This window comes from Sycon ciliatum, chromosome 5, assembly GCF_964019385.1.
Source record: "Sycon ciliatum chromosome 5, ocSycCili1.1, whole genome shotgun sequence".
Taxonomy (NCBI): Eukaryota; Metazoa; Porifera; class Calcarea; order Leucosolenida; family Sycettidae; genus Sycon; species Sycon ciliatum.
In genome coordinates this window covers 25,845,478-25,864,133 of record NC_088647.1, presented here as the reverse complement: position 1 = coordinate 25,864,133, position 18,656 = coordinate 25,845,478, and the positions used below count along the sequence as shown (strand labels likewise).

The 18,656-nt window shown below is 47.3% G+C and overlaps 1 protein-coding gene across 2 annotated transcripts in view; it reads left to right on the top strand.

Annotated features, from left to right (window-relative positions):
• Positions 1–17,856, top strand: part of LOC135818179 (peptide chain release factor 1-like) — a 97,742-nt gene extending 79,886 nt beyond the window's left edge. For both annotated transcript variants that reach the window (XM_065331525.1, XM_065331526.1), the window contains 9 exons: positions 1,913–1,985; positions 2,287–2,344; positions 3,690–3,759; positions 4,348–4,395; positions 6,206–6,310; positions 6,912–6,967; positions 14,717–14,819; positions 15,538–15,684; positions 16,502–17,856. In XM_065331525.1, the coding sequence (XP_065187597.1) occupies positions 1,913–1,985; positions 2,287–2,344; positions 3,690–3,759; positions 4,348–4,395; positions 6,206–6,310; positions 6,912–6,967; positions 14,717–14,819; positions 15,538–15,684; positions 16,502–16,705 (864 nt within the window). In that variant the 3' untranslated portion in view covers positions 16,706–17,856. The remainder of the gene's footprint in view (positions 1–1,912; positions 1,986–2,286; positions 2,345–3,689; positions 3,760–4,347; positions 4,396–6,205; positions 6,311–6,911; positions 6,968–14,716; positions 14,820–15,537; positions 15,685–16,501) is intronic.
• The last annotated feature ends 800 nt before the right edge of the window (positions 17,857–18,656 follow it).

Below are 18,656 nucleotides of genomic sequence, written 5' to 3'. Positions count from 1 at the left end.
ATTTAAAGTGGGTTTTTGATCCTCAATTCGGCCCAAATCCGACTTTCAAAAGCCAGCGGGACAGCTTCCGATGAATGGACTGTAGTAGTATTGTTTGAAGTAGTAGAAGTAATACCGCGCATGCTTCAGGGGCACTCGAACATCTTATCACCACAGTCGAATGCCCTTCGCAGTCGAATGCAGGCTGAAGCCTGGTCAGCAGTAACTCTCTGCCTCTGGTATCATACGTATGCATGATATCATACATCTGCATGATACCATACGTCTGCATGATATCATACGTCTCCATGATATCATACGTCTCCATGATATCATACGTCTCCATGATATCATACGTCTCCATGATATCATACGTATGATATCATTGCTACGTATGATATCTTATACCTCACTCCATATTCACCCACATACAATTGGCCATCTACATAAGTGGTGAATATTGCTGAATATTCACCGCTTATATTCACCACTTACCTCATATTCACCACTTTTCGATACTTACATTGTACTGTAAAGAGAGCAGTACTCGGTGCTGCGCTTGATTCCTCTTCAGTCAGCGCACCGGAGCTGTCGAGTGCCCTAGAAAATGTCTACGCTAACTTCCTTAGACAGGACTTTTCTGAGTACAAACGAAATAATTCCTTGCTTGCCATTGCCGCTGGATCCGCATGTGACCAGGTGCTGACAGTGAGCATCTTCACAGACGGAGCGTTTCAGCGAGAAAACAAGGTTTTGGACGCTCAACATGCCAATGGCCCGATGATTGCGGATCAAGCGGCAAGCCAGGAATTTCGTTTGTACTCAGAACAGCCCTGTTCAAGGACGTTAGCGTAGAATTTTCCTAGGGCACACAACAGCTCCGAAGCGCTGCCTAAAAAGAAAAGAAGTGAGAGTAGAACCGCTTGGCTCGCTGTTATAAACCGACTCCCGAATTGGCGCGATGGTCGCGGATTGGTCAAATCTTCGCGTGAAACGAAACCTCTCTCTGATTGGTCAAATCTTCGCCGAAACGAAACCTCTCCCTGATTGGTCAAATCTTCGCGTGAAACGAAACCTCTCTAATGATTGGCTTCCGCCACAAAGCTGCACGAGCGTGTTCTCCATGGTGATTGGCACGAGCGTGTTCTCCAAGGTCGTCACCTCCCATGCCACATGCACCAGTACGTGAACACGATCGATTGAACAAGATTCTGAACACGCCGCCCTCCGATTCAGGCAAGAACACGCCAGTCGGTCTGAAGGCTCAGTGAAGCAACAACGACTTACGTTAGTTCTGTGTACATGTACATGTATGACCAACAGGACTGGTTTGTTGGGTTTTAGGGACGAGAGGGTGAATATGGAGAGGTATAAGTCTAATATTACCTTCAGCCTCGTGAATATGGGCGAATATTCACTAGTTATACAAACCTCGGCTTCGCCTCGGTTTGTATACTAGTGAATATTCGCCCATATTCACTCGGCTTCAGGTAATATTATATACATACGTATGCATTGGCAGTAGTAGTCACTCACGATCATAACAAGCCCTGATTACATTTGAATGCGTTGAGTTCTTTGTCCATTGTTGCTCTCACATTTTGCTGATTGCAATAAAAACTTTGTGTCGAGTACCGTGCACATGTATATGCGCATACAGTATGCAAACATCGTTTGCTTGCTGACGGGAAACTCAAGGGGCAAGACCTGTGAAAAATGGGGGAGAGACCTAATGGAAGGAAAGGCATTTAAGAACAAACGCTTGCATGACACACTGAGAACACGTAAACATGATGATGATGTAAGGAGCAATGCTAGATATTAGCGGCTGAAATTTGGTATGCCGTCTCTAGCCCAGTCCTTTGAGAACGTATAATACTCTGCTCTGTTACTGGGTTGTGATGTCTTTCTACTGCTGTTGCTGTTTTTGCAGAACTCATTGGCAGGGCAAGTGTTCCCTGCTGAGGAAATTGAAGACAGAAATTGCATAATGGAGATCCGTTCTGGTGGGTGATGTGATACTTGTAATGTGTGTGTGCGTGCGTGTGCGCGCACGTGTGTGTGTGTGTGTGTGTGTGTGCATGTGTGTGTGTTTGTGCATGTGTGTGTGTTTGTGCATGTGTGTGTGTGTGTGTGTGTGTGTGTGTGTGTGTGTGTGTGTGTGTGTGTGTGTGTGTGTGTGTGCATGCATGCGTGCGGGTGTGTTGGGGGGGGGGGGGTGTTCATAGCGTGGCACCCCGCTAGCCAGTGCATTGCCCATATCTCATTCTTATGTCTGATTTTGTTTTATCGGGCCGTGTTCCACAGGCGTTGGTGGCTCAGAGGCAGCGTCATTTGCTATGGAGCTGTTTCGCATGTTTGAAAAGTAAGTTAGTTCTCCAAGAGTCACGGATACTTTACTCCTGTCATTGGCTGGGGAGAGGGGGGCTCGTAAGTGTCGCATTGTGCGCATACCCTCTTCCCCAGGAGTATGCAAATCTACTTTTGGGGTTTCGTGCAGCGCAAACCTACATTTCGCTGTGGTGGCATCACCTAGCACCTCAAGGAGCAGCCAGGGTGGGAGCAGCACAGTGGCCGCTTCAATTCGATCACTCTGACGTGCAATCGGCTACACCTTCGTGCACTCGGGTCGCTACACATCCGCTGCTGAACTGCAGTGCGTGCAGAAGCCGTGTGTACCTGACGTGACCCGTCACTGTGAATTCCTGAGCTAGAGCTTGGCTTGTTGTCTTGGGACTAGCGCCCTCCCTTTCACTCACACATTCCCGTTGTAAAGTACCGCCAGAGCGCCCCACCATAACGTCCCTTTCCCGGTGGTGCTGTGGAGGTGGTGTCCTGTCTGTAGGTCATACATACGGCTAGGGTACCCCGTAAGGAGACCATAGGTCTGTGGGGACTGCCCGAGAGAAATCTGAATAAATACTACTAAATACTATAGAACACATACCTTGTTCACACACTGCATGCTGTGCAGCAGTCGATTCTGTTGCATGTGCTACACATGAGTTATATGTGTTGCTTGTAATTATCATGCACAGTCATCTAGTGCCTTGCTATGCCATCGCATGACACTCCATCCATGTACGGCTTACCTGCACATGACACGCGTTCATGATCAACCAACCTATGTGGTCTAGCTTGTCATCGTATTGTACACATCCGGTTCTGGATCCTTCTATCTTCTTCTACTGCTTCTAGCACCTTCCGTCCAGTTCTGATAATCTGGAGTGATTTTCATTTCTTTGTTCTTGTTGTTTATGTTCCCAAGAAGTGAAGTCAGAATAGAATGCTCTCGCATGTTGGGTGTGTGTGCTCGAGATAAGTAACAAAGTTCAAGGATCGAACTTTACAGATTCCGTACTCAGACTGCCTTCGAATGGACGCGAGCTCCACGCAAGAACATGTCCAGCGTGACCTTAGTGTGCTATTGTTCTCACAAAGTTGCACTCTGCCATGTGATCTTCCTTCCCTGGCTGTAAAATCAAGGCTGGGGCGCTCTCGTGAGACGGGGCTCTGTACGTTGCGATACTAGTTTACTGTGTGCCCTAAATGTCATTACATGCCTTCGTATACGATGTGAATTGGACTGTTCTGGCTTTAATAGCTTCATTCTCTTGAGGTTGCTGCCATGCATGGCCTCCAGCACCAAGTTTTGTTGTTTCATTTCTTTAGAATGTGCATCCGTTCTTGTTTGTTGTGTTTCTGTGTAGTTTTGTTCGGTACAAGGGAGGCAGGTTTGAGATAACCAACATCGTTCCTTGCACCGAGGATGGCTACCGGGTGAGCTTCGCATGATGGTTAATGCTTCCGTGGAATACCTGTGTGGGCTTCCGTCTCTCGGTCTGTGTGTGTGTGTGTGTGCGTGCGTGCGTGCGTGCGTGCGTGCGTGTGTGTGTGTGCGTGCGTGCGTACGTGTGTGTGTGTGTATGTTTGTATGCATGTACTGTATTATCCCCATTTTAAGTCACAGCCCCGTTCTCAGTTCTCCGTTGTACAGTTGCAGCATGTTGTCTTTTAGAAGCAAAAAATCACACTTGCTTGCAAGTGACACCCCTTCTTCAACCTTGGTGTTTACTGTGACAAAGTGCGCTGGATATTCGAGGGAATACGGTTGCACAGATGTTGCCGTATCTATTGTAGCTTCATACCCCTGACCAGCGTGCGAACCAGGGTGCATCGCCTGGTGGAGACAGTACAAAATATTTTTTTGTTCGCGTGAGACTCGGCTAGAGGCCGCGTTTTCCGCATCCGTAGGAACGCCACCACCCTTCAAGCATCAATGCGCAGACACAGCTCCTAATGCGTTGGGAGAAGAAAGAAAAAGAAGAGAGGTGGTGTGTGTGCCTTCCTTTTTCTTTGTTTCTCCAGGAAGCCTCTGCATTCATAACGGGGAAGTCGCTTTTTGGTGCGCTTCGGGTAAGTACTGAAACTTGGTTGTGTGTCTGTGAGAGTTGTATGTGTGTGTGGGGGGAGGGGGGGGGGGGGGTAGAGAGACTGTGCTTTAGATGAATGCTGCATGCACGCTGCTCCGTGTGGCAGGTGTGGGCGCCTTTCCATGCCCGTCGGTCATGTGCACTGACGGTATGAAGTGTACGGTCATGCATCAGTACAAGACTGTATTGTTTTGTGAACTATGGGCATTCGTGTGCCGCTTGTCATACGTTCTCTAAACGAAAAAAAGTGTCCGATGACAGGACAGCTGTCTGCATGCGTACGCTAAGCGTAGCCTGTACTGCACTGCACAAGCCTAATGTGTAGCGCGATAGACTTGTGCAGTGCTCAACCCACTTCATTTAGCCATTTTATGTATGTGTACCAAGTACTGTATGAGTGCTGTTAGTTCTGGTGGGCAGTCTTGCAGCATGTGTGATTGTGGACAAGTATTAGTTGCACTGTTTTTGTTACCAACTCCACAGTGTACAGAACATTCAAAAGAGCAGCTGAATGTGTGGGCTAGAGAACAATTCCTGCTTGAGACATGCCTCCTGTGACCTGTGTAGCGTGTGGCTGTGAGAACAAGAGGATTAAACTGGTCCAGTGCCTCCACTCTCTGTGCATATCGTGCCTTGAGCAGAATGTTGATGAAGATGGCTCCATCACGTGTCCGAAGTGCAGGGAGTCAACACCGTTGCAAGCTGGACTTTCTTCCATGCTGTCTTTGCCAGACAGTTATGCCAAGGCAGAGGATAGTGGCACAGGAAAGAAGTCCGTAGTATCGTGTGATGAATGTATGGATGTGGAAGTGGCTGTGTCGCGCTGTGCAACATGCAGCAGTCATCTGTGCAGTTTTCACACTGAAGGACACAAGCTTTCCCGAGCTACACATGGTCATGAGGTACTGTCATTGGATGACGTGGTTACTGAGACTGCTGCTACTGCTTCTTCAGCTACTCAGTCACAGCATCGCTGTGCACTGCACCCAAGCAGTATCCTGACCAAGTTCTGCACGGAATGTAAGAAGCTGTTATGTGAGCGATGCATCAGCACTGGAAAACACGAGAAGCACAAACAAGATGTTGTCTATCAATGCTGCAGCGGAGAAGATAAGAGCATCAGTGAATGATTTGTTGTCGAGCTGTGTGTCTGAGAGTGATGGCGTTCTGGAGAGCTCCATTCAGAAAGTACAGTCCTCCATTCGTAACCTTCATGATCAGATAGAGGTTGCATCAGAAGAGGTCGTGCTATTTTTCCGTTCTCTGGTAGAATCTATTCAGAAACGTGAAACCAGTGTTCTGAATGAACTTGATGATCTTCGAAGTCAGGCACTGAGACTTCGAAACTGACACTTCTTGTGAGTCTACACAGATAAATTATAGGCATATATGCCTTAAGAAAGTAGTTGTGCCTTCTCATCTAATCGCACGGCGGTTAGTGCAGAGAACATGCAACTGACAAGAGGTGATGCTAAACCCAGCCCCAATACTATGTTACTGCTAAGCAGCCAATGAAGTATTTAAAAATGATGTAAGCGAAGAAGACAGTGGGGCACAAGTTATGCCTCAAGAGTCCAGCAATTAGAGCAGATCTTGAACAGTTCTATACTAGCACAATGTAGCACAAGACTTGCAAGGAGTACTGAGATATTCCACGGCATGAAAGTCAGATTGAGCCCTGCTCAAGATTTATTTATCAATTTTTCACAACGCAAGACTTGTATTCTTCTGTACAACAAGATTATTAATGCTGCTTCTTTTGTTACCATTGTTGTTTTTACTGTTTTGTATAGTTCGAGAGTGGTGTACATCGTGTGCAGAGAGTACCAAAGTCGGATGCCATGGGTCGTCGTCACACCAGCACCGTGGCCATCCTCATCCTACCAGAACCCACCGAGGTACGACGCTGTGTTCACGTGTGTCCGTATGTCGGTATGTGTGTGTGTGTGTGTGTGTGTGTGTGTATGTGTGTGTGTGTGTGTGTGTGTGTGTGTGTGTGTGTGTGTGTGTGTGTGTGTGTGTGAGTGTGTGTGTGCATCGTGTGTGAATTGTGTGTCCCATATGGTGCAGTGGTATGTGCAGTCGATTCCCCATCAAGAGGTTGCAGGTTGAATTCGTGATTATATTTGTATAAGTCGCACGTGTTCACTTTCTCATTCTCTTAGCTCTTCTTTCATTCACCCTGGTGTTTACCTACTGCTAGTGGATGCCAGAGTGTGTGGTGTGGTTTGCATGTCCAAAAAAATCGAATAATCAAGAGTAGGTATTCGCGGGCCAGAAAAAGCTGCTTCAGTGAGCTATGTGGAGGAGTGATCAGGTTAAAATTGTGGTAGTCGATTTATCAGCCTTCAGCATGTGTACGTGCATCCGTGCCTGTGGTTAGTCCAAATCAGACGCTGTGTGTTTGTGTGTGCGTGCGTGTGAGTGTGTGTGTGAGTGTGTGTGTGTGTGTGTGTGTGTGTTTGTGTGCGCCCGTGTTGGTTTGTGCCTTTCTTGCAGCTAGATATTGTCATTGATGCCAAGGATTTAAAATATGAAGTGTTCAGAGCATCTGGGTAGGTCTATGGCTTTTCACAAAGAAGTTCTGTCCCAGTTGGACTCATGACCATCTAGGAATGAATGATATTCGTATAAGATTTTTCGGCCGGAAACAGTTTGTTGCAGCTCGTGAACCGTCCTGTGTTCAAAACATTTGCCCGATAGTGGATTGACACATGGAATATTCGCAGGAGTTACACTGGCGAGTCTTGGCTTTTTGTGGATGGGAATGCATCACCCTAAAGCAGTGTTTACAACTGGTACGTGTACTGTACGCGTGAACCACGCATTTGTGCATACTTTGCTGGCTTTTGGTCGTCTTCGGCCGCTTCAGGAGCTGCATCTGCGCCTAAAGGCCGATTCACAATACAACTTCTTGCGACACGACATGCGACTTGCGACACATGCGACGAGCTGCGCCAGCGACACACGGTTCACAATGTTCTTCATGTTTGCGACATCCACATGCACAAGTAGTACTATGCACGTGCACTGCACGTGCATCCAGGGTCGAAACTGTACTCCATTTGTGTATGTCGCGAGTCCCATGTCGCAAAAGTTGATTTCTTCAACTTCTGCGACAGGTACCTTGCGACAGCTCGCGACAGGCAGTTTCTTGTCGCAGCTGTCGCGAATCGCGTATCGCGTCACAGAAAGTTGTATTGTGAATCGCCCTTTAGATCTTTGCAGGGTGGTGGTGTTCCTACGGATGCTGAATACTCAGTCTAACTGAATCTCTAGCGAACTCTTTTCTTTGTTGGTCGTCATGCATATGAAATCATGCCAAAACGAGAGAGCTTGGAAGCTCAGGGCCCTACGCTATGCCTTTTTGCCTTGATGACCTAGGCAAAAAAAGCATAGTAAATTTTTCATTTATCCTATTTTTTTCAAGACATAACCTGGGATTCGAACCCGCACTGTCGCCCTGCATGCATCCCCGATACACTTCGCATACATACTAATTCTTCCAAGTTGCTTCACGTTATGATCTTGCATTTGAAAGCCCTATTTGAATATTGTGGCCAGCTGTTTGTGGCCAGCCACCTTTGATGGTACGGTACGGGACAGGTACGGTCGAGGGTAATACGACACCGTCTACCACCTTGATGACCTAGGCAAAAAGCATAGGGATGTTATAATTTTTTCGATTCTCCTATTTTTCAAGGCATAACCTGGGATTCGAACCCGCACAATCGCCCTACATGCATTACCCGATACACTTCGCATTCATGCTCATTCTTCCAAGTTGCTTCACGTTATGATCTTGCATTTGAAAGCCCTGTTTGAATATGGTGGCCAGCTGTTTGTGGCCAGCTGTCTTTGATGGCACGGTACGGTACGGGATAGCGCCAGACGGAGGTCCGCCCGCCCGCCACATACACCAAATTAAAGCTGTGTGGACCCGGGCTAGCGCCAGACGTTACTGAAGTAACGTCTTCTGCATAGCTACGGGAATAAAGTCGCAACCACTACTTCGTACTGTTGTGCCCAGCGCGGGCTTGCGACTAGTTGGTTTGGAGGTGACAGCGTTGCGAATGACCGAGGGTCCTCGACGTCTGTCTCACCGTCCAGGAGCGACACTGACTCACGCTGCTATCTGGTGTTCACGAGGTGTTTGTCGCGCTTGAAACGGAGCGTCTCTGTAAGTTTGTATCCCTGGTGATGTTTGTGCCTGGAGAGCACTATATAAGTGGTGCTCTTCAGGCACAATCTTCCTCAGCCTACTCAAGCTCAACTGATGAGGGGTGAATTCCCCGAAACACTGTGTATTGAGCAGGGAGTGGTGCTTTCTTGCAGGTTTGCCGAGTCGAAGGTTCGATGGACTTCTCGTGTGCTCTGGATGGCAGTCGTGAGTCAGTCAAGTGTCAAGTAAAGTCGGCGGAATAGCGCGAGCTCCGGTGTGGGGAGCAAACCATTTCTTAATAAAATTCCAGTATGTTTTATTTTCCAGCACATATCAGGCGCGTACCGGCGTACATGCCCGTCACTTTGATTCACAGGGTCAAAAACTTAGTATTTGGTGGCGTCGCCCGCCCTAAAATACGACTCGAATTGCTGCTTTTTTTTGAAAGGCTGAATGTGCGCTTGGGCACGCATGATCCGCCAGCGTACCGCGTCAACACGCCAGTTGTGAACACAGTTTAATTTAAGATTGTGTAACCTCCTGAGCATCCTTTGTCTAGAGTAGTGCCGTACGGTAGTCTTTCACCACTGGACACAGTTATACAAGCAGATGCTGCAAATTAGCCTCTCTCTCTATCTCTCTCTCTCTCTCTCTCTCTCTCTCTCTCTCTCTCTCTCTCTCTCTCTCTCGCACTCTCTCTCTCTCTCTCTCTCTCTCTCTCTCTCTCTCTCTCTCTCTCTCTCTCTCTCTCTCTCGCACTCTCTCTCTCTCTCGCACTCTCTCTTTCTCTTTCTCTCTCTCTCTTTTTTTCTCTCTCTCTCTCTTTCTCTCTCTGTCTCTCTTCTCTCTCTCTCTCTCTCTCTCTCTCTCTCTCTCTCTCTCTCTCTCTCTCTCTCTCTCTCTCTCTCTCTCTCAAAACTTGCCACGACATCTACAGACCTGCCCGGTCTACAAATCACTTTCAACCACCTCAGCCAAAGCAGACGGCAGTAGCGGGGATGGTCGGACGACTTCCATGATTGATTCAATGCACTTCAGCCCATCTGTAGGTCAGACAATGACTCCTGGAGATGAATTGCGAACAATCCCGCACGAATCCACTCCCTGTCATAATGAGTCTTTACTTCATGTCCTGAATCAACGGGACATGGACAAGGTAGAAGTCCGGCAGTCCCTACTGCTACCGTCAGCCAAAAACACCAAGGCATGGCACACAATAAACGCTCAGTTGAAGATCCATCTCACTCAACATTTCCCAACCTCATACCTCAAAAACACTAACATCGAAGAGACTCTGGACAAACTAGAGAACTTCATTCACTGGTTTTTCGACCAGAAACCACCACCACCTCCACCAAAACACAAGAATGCAAATAAAAACCGTGCAGTGGAAAAACTCCGGGCTCACAGGCGTGATTTAAAGCGCCAATTTCGTAAGATCAAAAACCCGGACGAAGTACCTGCAGCGCTCAGAAATGAGTATTTTTCAATTGGAAAACAAATCAAGCGTCTTTTGAAACAACAAAAGATGTACGACGATCGATCCCGGAACAAGAGGGACCAGGATGCCTTTCTCAAGGACCCATATGCCTTCGGAAAGAAATTGTTTCAACCAACCAACCATGTCAAACCCACTTTCTCTGACACTACCTGCTTTGAGTACTTCCAACACACATATGCAGACCAGGATCGTGCCACTTCGTACGAATCCTGCCCCAGTGCAGGGAAGCCCCGGGATTGCACCCACCCAGTCGATGAGGGGACCCCTACATGGACTGAATCTCAGAATGTTTTGAAGAAGTGTCGCAACACCTCTGCACCGGGTCCTGACAAGATACCTTACATAGTTTGGAAGCTTTGTCCCTCCCTTCAATCCATTCTTTTCACCATCTTTGGGCGGGTTTGGGAGAGCAAGATCATTCCAAGGCAGTGGCAGGTAGCGTGTATCACACTCCTGGCCAAGGGGGAGGTGTCTGATGATCCTTCGAAATTCCGACCGATTGCTCTAGCGAACACGTCCGGGAAGATCTTTTTCACCTTAGTTGCAAAGCGCCTCTTGAAACATATGCTAGGCAATAAGTTCTTCGATGGTGACAACCAGAAAGGATTTATGCCTGCAAAGGCTGGGTGCTTAGAGCATACATCACTTTGTTATGAGGCGATGCGTGATGCAAAGACGGCAAAACGCCAAATTTGCATTGCGTGGATAGATTTGAAGAATGCATTTGGTTCAGTGCGCCACAATCTGATACAGTATGCTTTAACCCACTACAGCCTTCCTTTGCAATTCAGGAAATTAATTTTTTCCTACTACGACAGTCTTTGCGCTTTCGTCGTACAACCACACACACCCACCTTTAATTACAACATTGGTGTTTTCCAGGGGTGCCCCTTGTCCCCGGTCCTTTTCAATATTTGTTTCCAGCTTCTGCTGGACTCACTTGCAGCCCCTGAATTAAGTTGCCTCTCCTATGATTTTAAATCTGCCCCTTTGCAAGTGTCCCAAACAGCTTTTGCTGATGACTTAGGCCTCTATAGCAAATTTAGTGCAGGTTGTCAAAAACTCATTGCGGTCACGGAGGACTTTCTCTCGTGGACCCAATGTATGCAGGCGGCGCCGCACAAATGCAAAAGCAGTGCAGCAAAGCTTGTAGATGGCCGGTACAAACCTTACGATCCCTGCCTGACAATGTCAGGGAGGAAGATCGCTTTCATTGACACTGCAGAGTTCAAGTTCCTGGGGCGAAGGCTGCATGCTGATTGCTCTGAGCAGACCCAGCGGGAAGACATCCGTCAACTCACTGTATCTCTCATGCAAAAAGTAGATGGCTCTTGGCTTCAAGACCACCACAAGCTATGGCTTTACCACCATCTTGTAGTGCCCAAGCTTTCTTGGTCTTTCCAGGTTCTTGAACTCACACAAGGTTTTGTACGTGAACTGCACTTTATGTGTTTACCATTTCTGAAGAAATGGTCAGGCCTACCTCGATGCGCAAACTCTGCCATTCTTTTTATTGGCAGTCGCAAACGCTTTGGCTTACGCCTCCACTACCTTCCTACGGTGTGGAAAAAGTGCCAGTCCATCAAATGGCACATTCTTCGATCGAGTGGGGACGCGCGCATGAGGGCGCTGTACACTCTGCGTCGGAGTAAGGATGCGAAGCTGACAAAGCGATATGCGGCGACAATAGAGCTGGAGTGTGCAGAGGCATCAGTAGGTTCAGGGACTCTCCGTCCACCGTCATCTTCAAGTCATCGTGCAGGGTTGGGTGCTCCTGCTCCGAAGCAGCATTCCAAACCCCCGAGGAAGGATCTCCTTCAAACATTTGAGGAGATCAACGCGCAGGAGCAGATTTTGAGGCTGAAGACTCTTCAGGTGCAAGGCAAGTGGTTGGAGTGGACATCGGTGATGTGGCAGGACCTCTCGTGGAAATCCCTTTTGTACGGTGGTACTGGTAAGGATTTGAAATTTCTTCTCGCATCAACCCTCGACGTGCTACCTTCTCCGACGAACCTACGCCGTTGGGGAAACACCGTAGTGGATCCGTACTGTAGTTTGTGCCGTACCTGGGCCTGTACTACGCGCCACGTGCTTGGCGCTTGTCGCGTAGCGCTGGACCAGGGACGTTACACCTGGACTGGAGGCACGACAACGTACTCGGGGTCATCGTCAGGAACATGCGTGAGGAGATTCGAATCCGCACTGCTGCAAACACCGTACAAACCGAAAATTCAAATGAGCTTGAGGCCTCATTTACACGACAACGATTGAAAAACGTTTTTCAATCGTTTTCGAAACGTTTTTGCTGTTTACACGAAAACGATAATCGTGTACACTGCAACACTTTTTTCGGCGCGCAATGGTCACGTGCAAAAAGTTGGCCTGGCGCAGGCTGGCGGCGGCATGTTTTGAGTACAAGGCTCGTACTAGTAAAACGTTTTTGCCGTTTACACGAGAACGAAATGGAACGAAAACGATTGAAAAACACTTTGAGGCCGTTTTTCGTTTGAAACGTTTTTGAAACGTTTTTCAGCGTTGTCGTGTAAACGCTCTTATCAAAATCTGTGGAAGCGTATTCTTTTGAAAACGTTTTTGACAAAAACGTTTTTCAATCGTTGTCGTGTAAGGGCGCGCTCACACTGCGACCAAAACCAGCGTCCATGCGGCCATGCGGCCAAGTTGCATGGCAACGGCATGAACTTGACCAAAACGTGGCGGCCACGTTTCAAATCGTGACCGCGACCTCCGGAGGGGGGTGCCACGACTTGGCGGCAACATGATCGTAGACGTGAAGCGTATTTGTGTACAACCTGGCCTGAAGTATGTTCAATTTCTCAAATTCCGGTGTGTTGATTCATGAAACTCGGCGGTTGTCGATGTCATCCTCGACATTTGCACATTTTTAAAATTTGTGTAGTTGTGGTCCTGCACGCACGCACCGCCATATATGCATTCTTTGCCCTTTTTGGACGATGTCAATTTTGTGTTTGTTTTTGAAGTTGCTTCGTTGTGATCAGGTCAGTGACCAGTACTGGTGACCAATTTCTACAGTGTACTCGTTCAATACGATGGCAGCTTGGTCTGGCTTTTCCGTTTGGGAAATCATCTTTCTCTACTTTTCTGCGATGATGGAATGCCATACCTCAAGACATTTCAGTTACATATCATCGGAAAATACAGTTCTCATCTCGGCAACAGACGAAAGAAACCACTACCGCAATTTCCACTGCACTGGCACTTGCTCGGACCACGAGGTCAGGAAAGCGAAAGCGCTTGGCTGTCAGCGGCAGTCCCTCAAGAGTCAAAACCTACCTGATTGTATGAATTATTTTCGTCGACTTCAAGAATACGAGCCACGAGGCACTTCCTCCAACATGCAACATGCGAAAATTTACATCCAAAACGGGCCACAACTTTATTAGGAAACGCACAAACTCTTTTGGATACGAACTGCAATTCGTAAAGTTTGTGTGACAACTTCACGTCTACTCGTGTACGAGGCCTAGTGTGAGCACGACTGCCACGTTTCTGCGTTTTGCTGACGCAAGGACGCGGGCTCATGGTCGCAGTGTGAGCGCGCCCTTAACGAGGCCTGACTTCATCTCGTTTTGCAAGGCGGGAGAGAAGCCAGTTCGCGTTCAGCCCAGACGAAAGTTGGTTACGACTGATCTCCTGTCAGCGGCCTCAGACTGGAAACTTCTTGTCGACTCAGTTAGTGCAAAGATTTCTTTCCCTAGCTGTGTTGCACTTACCACCCTAAGACCAGATATAGTTCTGTACTCTACGAGTCGTAGGATTGTATTCTGGATGGAGTTGACAGTTTGTGCTGAGGACAGATTCAGTGTCAGTAACTCGCGGAAGGACAGGCGGTATGCGGATCTGGCCGATCAATGCCGAGCGAACGGGTGGCAGGTCGTTTCTTTTTCGGTTGAGGTAGGTGTGCGTGGTTTCATCCCGGACTCTCTTCGGAGGGCTCTGAAAGCGCTTGGATTTTCTAATCGAAGAATAAAATTTATTTGTAATTTGTGCAGTAAGACGTCTCTGCGAAGCAGCTACATCATCTGGTTGCGGCGTCAACAAAAACACTGGTCGGAAGATCCACTTTTCTGAGGTACTGTATGTGGGGCTCCGTTTATTGAGGTGCGTTGAAATTTATTCTCTTTATCTTATTATTTCTTTTCTATAATTTCCCCATATGAGTTCCTATCAGTTGCTGTGAACACCTTGAGTGGAGAGCGCTTGCTCGAGCGTTGAACCGGGTTCTTAATCCACCATACCCAGTTCGCAAGGCTGGGCGGGGTTGTGAGCAGGCTTTCATTTCATCTTTTCTTATTATTTCTGCTTTTCATCTCATTACAAAAATTCTGCGCTTTTTCTCCATCTGCGCATAAAATCTAGACTGACAACCTGCTTGTTAAATCATGCACCTGCTTTCAGGCGTAAAAACCCTGTTGTAGAGGTCTCAGTCCTCATTTGTTAGACTTACCTGTCTTTATAAATGTAACTTACTCTCCCTCTCTCTCTCTCTCTCTCTCTCTCTCTCTCTCTCTCTCTCTCTCTCTCTCTCTCTCTCTCTCTCTCTCTCTCTCTCTCTCTCTCTCTCTCTCTCTGTCTCTCTCTCTCTTGTTTTTAATCCCGTAGTGCTGGTGGACAGCATGTCCAGAAGACAGAGAGTGCAGTACGTGTGACTCACATCCCAAGTGGCATTGCATTCCGTTCTGAAACATCTCGTGTGCAGAGTGTGGTAAGTGCAGTTGCTAATTGCTCCTCCTGTAAATCTTTTAATACTCCTAGCACTCCAGCCAGGAAATATTTGTGTTGTGAACAAAATGTGTTAGACTGTTGTTACTGCTGCTGCTGATGTTGTTGTTGTTGTGGTCGTCGTGTGACGTCGCCGATTTTTTTGACAGCGGCAGCCGTGGTTGTGGTGGTGGTTGTTTTCTCGTTCTTGTTGTGTTTGTTGTTCTTATCGCCTTCATTGTCGTTGTTGTCTTCATTGTTGTTCCTGTCTTCATTGTTGTTGTTGTCTTCATTGTTGTAGTTGTCTTCATTGTCGTTGTTGTCTTCATTGTTGTTGCTGTCTTCATTGTCGTTGTTGTCTTCATTGTCGTTGTTGTCTTCATTGTTGTTGTTGTCTTCATTGTTGTTGTTGTTGTTTTCATTGTTGTTGTCTTCATTGTCGTTGTTGTCTTCATTGTTGTTGTTGTCTTCATTGTTGTTGCTGTTTCTGATGTTTCGGCTGTTGTTGCTGCTCCTGCAACTGCTTGGTACGTGAAATTTATCGTTCAAGTTTCTGATTTTGTCTTTGCAGACACTGTCTTTTCCTTCTAGGTGATTTTATAGTTTGAGTCACTGCATAACCGGATTGACTTGTTTTGTCTCCTCTTTGTCTCTTCCTGGGAATTTGTTCACAATGACCATTTGGCTACTTTGTCTTGTCTTGTCCTTGTCCTGTTTCCCAGAACAGAGAAAACTGCCTGAAGCTGCTTCGAGCCAAGCTCTTTGACATTGAATCATCAAAAAAGGAACAAGATGAACAGGAGCATCGCAAATCGATTGTGGGCAAGATGGACTTCAGCGAGAAAGTCAGGACCTTCCACTACTTTGGGGTAAGTAAAAAGGATTCAGGCCCCGTTTACTTGAACTGATTGCATCAAGCTGTTTACGGGTGTGCTCACACTGTGACCCGGCTAGTCATGAAATAAGAGTGTTCCTTGCCCGAAAAAAAACTCACTCAATTTTAACTTGAAATGCAGAAAATCCGGCTGTGAAGAAATTTCAAATTGCATCACCTCGCTTTGGCGTGTTTTAGACCTTGTGTGAACAAGATCATTATATTTCTACATGATGAGGTCACTTGAACGCTGTCTAAGGGCGCGTTCAGACTACCGATAAAAAGTGACGGATTGGAAAAGTTTCCAAGGTGATTTGATCACGTGACGTTACTGGCACGTTACCGGCAGAAAAGTTTTACTCCTGCGGCGGTAACTGCATTCTGGCAGTAAAAAAAGTGCTCATGCTGGGAAAAAGGGAAAATCCCTTCTCAGCTCCGCGGTGAGAGCTGCAAAACTTATGTACCGGTGACGTTAGTTTATCGGTAGTGTGATGTCCTTCACGGTTTATCGCCTTTCACGGTTTGACGGGATTCACGGTAGTCTGAACGCTGTCTAAAAAACCCTCAGGCTACGTATAGTGTTCCATGACCAGCAGACAGTGCCAGTAATACAATTCTCACTCAGCAATGACAAGCTAGTGTCTGATCAGGAGTGTGTTTTTCTTCAAACACAAAGCTCTGAGTAACGGCAAAGACGGACTTGGTTGTGTCATTGCTCGGTGTGAATTCTATTCAATTAGGAATATGCAGTGAACTTGGTGTCAACTCTACCGCAGCTGACTAGTTATTTACTCTGTCTTTTCTGATCACAGATGCAGGTTGTTGACCATCGCTTTGATCTCAAAACCACTGGACTGACAGCGGTGCTGAACAATGCTGCCGATACTGCTGCCTTCCTGGAGAAGGTGGCCACGTCTGCAAAGATCAGTGCTATCAGGAAAGCGCTGAGGGCATCGCCGCCGGACCACATCTCCGAGTTTAAGCCCAAGACACTCCATGCGGCCGAGTCCCCGTGAGTGTGTTCCGGGCCGGAGTCAGCAAATACCCTGAAACCTGTGCACTGTGCATGGTATAAACGTATGTGCTGTGCCGGATTGACCAACATGCACATGGGCGCACTCTGCAAGTCTTTTGTTCCTCGCCGAACAGAAAACCGCTGGCATAAGCTCTCAGCTGTTTTTTTCCGCCATGCTATTCACGTTACAGTGTGGATGGTATAGCAGGCCGCATATCCGGGCAGCAGTGTTGCTGTTATAGGTGCCCACCCCTATCATAAGACTCACCACTACAGCTCAGTGGTACAGAACACTGCGAGAGGCATCGGGCAGCTTGCGTCCTATTGGCACACTGAACGCGACATGCAATTGCCAATGAATGCGTTCCGCACTGTACTGCATGTCGAGTTTCACACACAACACTTTGATCTCTTGGTGCAAATTTGATATCACTTTGAGGCGACTGACCTGCTTGTACAGAGCTGCAACTCACAACACACAGCAGTTCATACCTCATAACAGAAACTACACTCTGGCCTCCTGATGAGAAGCGGGACTTCCCCCCGGCTTGGCCATACTCTAGCATTTAGCACAGGTTCATTAGCTATCATGAATGCATTCTTTTCAAGCTGGACATAATAATAATATCTTACTGTATTCAGTCGAGGCACCTATTTATTCCAGTTCATAAGTATTATAACTAAAAGATACTCTATAGTCTAGACGACTATGGACAAAGCGGTATTGTCATCGCACTGTTGAGTATGCTCAATACTGTGTGTATCAAAAGTATATACTTCTGGACTTCTAATTTTCATCACCCGAACAGTCTGTGTACTCTCTCTCTCTCTCTCTCTCTCTCTCTCTCTCTCTCTCTCTCTCTCTCTCTCTCTCTCTCTCTCTCTCTCTCTCTCTCTCTCTCTCTCTCTCTCTCTCTCTCTCTCTCTCTCTCTCCCTCCTCTCTCACACCTACTCTCTCTCTCTCTCTCTCTCTCTCTCTCTCACTCTCACTCTCTTTCTCTCTCTTCTGATCCTCCTCCTGCTCCCCCGTCCATGTCTCTTACGTCTGATGTTATGCTCTATTTAAATACGTCTCTGTAGGCCGTATCATGTTGTCCTTGGGTGTCGCTCTTCTTGCTCTGTTTCTAGTCCTTGCTGTGGGATCCATTCTACATGTTGTTGCTCTTGCAGAAGCCATTGGCTGAGAAACTGGAGTCGCCGCTGTAGCCACTTCCCATGCTGTTTGACAGCGGTGGAGGCTCTGCTGGAGTCCACCATGCTGATAGTATTGTGGTGGTTGAGACCATGCCGGCTCCGCTGTCACTGTTCTCAGTACAGACAGTGTAGCTTGATGCGTTGATCTTGACTCAGTCTATGCAGGAGACAAGCAACAATGCATGCGTACAGCTCTCTACTACTCTAGCTCTCTTCATGCCTTGATTTGCCAGAGGCATAGGACCACATGCGCACCGAATAACGCCATCTGCCGATAATACTAATGCTAGTAAGACTGTATTTTCCGGAGTAAAACAATAAGCAACAGAACTTCACCCCCAAAAAGTCGGTGCGAGTTACCGGTATGTACAACGCTGGTGATAAACAGGATACCGGTAGATGTCTGTATTTCGTGACAAATGAATAATCTGGGCACGGCTCGGGAAAATTCGGAACATGTCTACCTGTACAGTCGTCCCTCTCTAATCCAGCACTTTATAATCCAGCACCCTCGATAAACCAGCACAATGTCCAGTAGCCAAAATGTCCTCTTCATGCACATTGCAGCAGTAAATCAGATTTGTTAATCCAGCACCCTCCCTAATCCAGCAGATTTTCCGTGGCACAAATGGTGCCGGATTTAATAGAGAGGGACCACTGTACTGACTGTCAGTGTGTTGCTCACACTGATAGTGATACGCCGTTTATGGAAATAGACTAATGATGTCGATGAACCACGTGCGTGTATCAAAATCAC